At 47.3% G+C, this 1,758-nt stretch overlaps 1 protein-coding gene across 1 annotated transcript in view; it reads left to right on the top strand.

Moving 5' to 3' along the window:
- The window catches only part of hunk (hormonally up-regulated Neu-associated kinase), an 8,842-nt gene continuing 7,084 nt past the window's right edge, over window positions 1-1,758 (top strand). The window contains exon 1 of the mRNA XM_035665998.1: window positions 1-601. Within this exon, the coding sequence (XP_035521891.1) occupies window positions 362-601 (240 nt within the window). The 5' untranslated portion in view covers window positions 1-361. The remainder of the gene's footprint in view (window positions 602-1,758) is intronic.

Here is a 1,758-nt window from a genome sequence, read left to right as displayed (position 1 = left end):
CAGGAGACGTTCATGTATGGAGAGGGGACGCTGAGTTACAGCCTACCTCGGACAGAGCCACCGCTTCTTCTTCTTTTTAAAACCCTCACAAGTATTAACACAGGTTGCGTCAGTTAATAACTTCCCACTGATTGAGTGTGGCATTGACGCTTATCAAGTGTCGGAACCTGCTGAGTGCGCTCGCTGGATGCTTTGGCCGAACAGGTGGCGCGCAAGCTCCGGTTTCCCTAATTTGTTATTAGGGGCGAGACGCAGGCAAACCGGACGTTAAGTATTTAATACCTGGCCTTAAGCTGGGCGAGGGGACGCGGTGCGTAGTTGTCTCCCTCGTTAAAAGGAGACATTTGACCAGGGAGCGGTGATGCCAGTTGCGGACAGCGACATGGTAGTGGACAACAGCCACGGGTTGTACGAGGGTAAAACCCCAAACAGTGCCGGGAACGAGAGCATCCTCCCGGCATCCCTATGCAGTCCTGCAGCGGACATCCTCAAGAACTTTTACCACACCAAACGGGTCGGGAACTATCTGATCGGGAGGAAGCTGGGAGAAGGGTCGTTCGCCAAAGTTAGAGAGGGTCTCCACGCGTTGACTGGGGAAAAGGTAAGCGGACTCACAACGTGGAGTTTACCCAAATGAGTTTGGTTAAATTGTGTGTAATATACTTGTAATGTATACTTATTTCTTGGCATAATTTAAATGCATCTTGTGATCAGAATGCGTTGTGTTGGTTTTAGTCCTGGTGATTTCTTGCACTTTTTGATTTTTTCTTTTTAAATCAAAAAATTACTTTTAAGGGGGGGAAAAAATGCACTTTTTCTTTTTTCCCCCTTTTTTTGAAAACTAGCTGACTTTCTTCTGACTGCGGTAGTTTTCTGCAATGTTTCAACATCTAAAAATCATGAGAGGCATGCAGCAAGGCGTCTGATGTGGTTTTACATTTCTTTTCAGCGGAATGTGGCAGCTGTCATTTGCCTGCATGTGAACCAGGCAAAACTCTCCGCCTATTTATATTTACAGTTCAGCCGTACATTTTGATTTTAGTCTTCAGCCTTAGAGAAAGTGAACTGCCCTGTTTGCAGAAGGGGGACGCTTTTTTTGCAGAGCTGCTGCTGGGCACCAGCAGCTGTTGAACTCCGCTCCACGCTCAGCGGGGCTGGTATTCTAGCCGAGCTCTAGTGACAATATTTACTTTTTGTGTGTGTGTGAGAGAGAGAGAGAGAGAGAGAGAGAAAGAGAAAGAGAAAGAGAGAGGGACGGAAAGAGCTGCCTGTGTTATTTTTCCTCCCATCACATGTGTTGGAGGACTACTTGTGCGCACTGTGGCAACCTCTTGCTTTGTTTGCTGGCGGTGGTGATCTCACCGCAGTTGGGCGCGCAAGCCCGTGATAGGGACAGAGAGGGAAATTGGCCGGCCTATGAGAGGGCAGAGCTGCTACTTGCATATGAAACCCTGTCGTTGATAAATGGGCTCCAGCCTCATTATGATTCTGCCAACGCAGGGCTTTGATATGGGCTGCCATTGGCCACTGGTTGCCTTTGTCTCTCCGTGCTTCTTTTTTTTTTTTTTTTTTGAGGAGCAGCCAGGACATTTGCATAGGCTATTGGGAAAACACGTACCTCCTTTTTTGCCTTATGTATGTAGACCCATATCTGGTTGTATATGTGTAAAAACACAATATGTGGCACTGGAATTAATAATTAGCATATTAAAGAATATTAAAGACTGTCTCCTCCTGTGCACCCCCCCCCCCCCCCCC

This window comes from Morone saxatilis, unplaced genomic scaffold (genome assembly GCF_004916995.1).
Source record: "Morone saxatilis isolate NCDOM2014 unplaced genomic scaffold, NCSU_SB_2.0 Contig20, whole genome shotgun sequence".
Classification (NCBI taxonomy): Eukaryota; Metazoa; Chordata; class Actinopteri; family Moronidae; genus Morone; species Morone saxatilis.
Note: the sequence above shows the minus strand (reverse complement) of the source record. Positions and strands in the feature narration are given on the sequence as shown.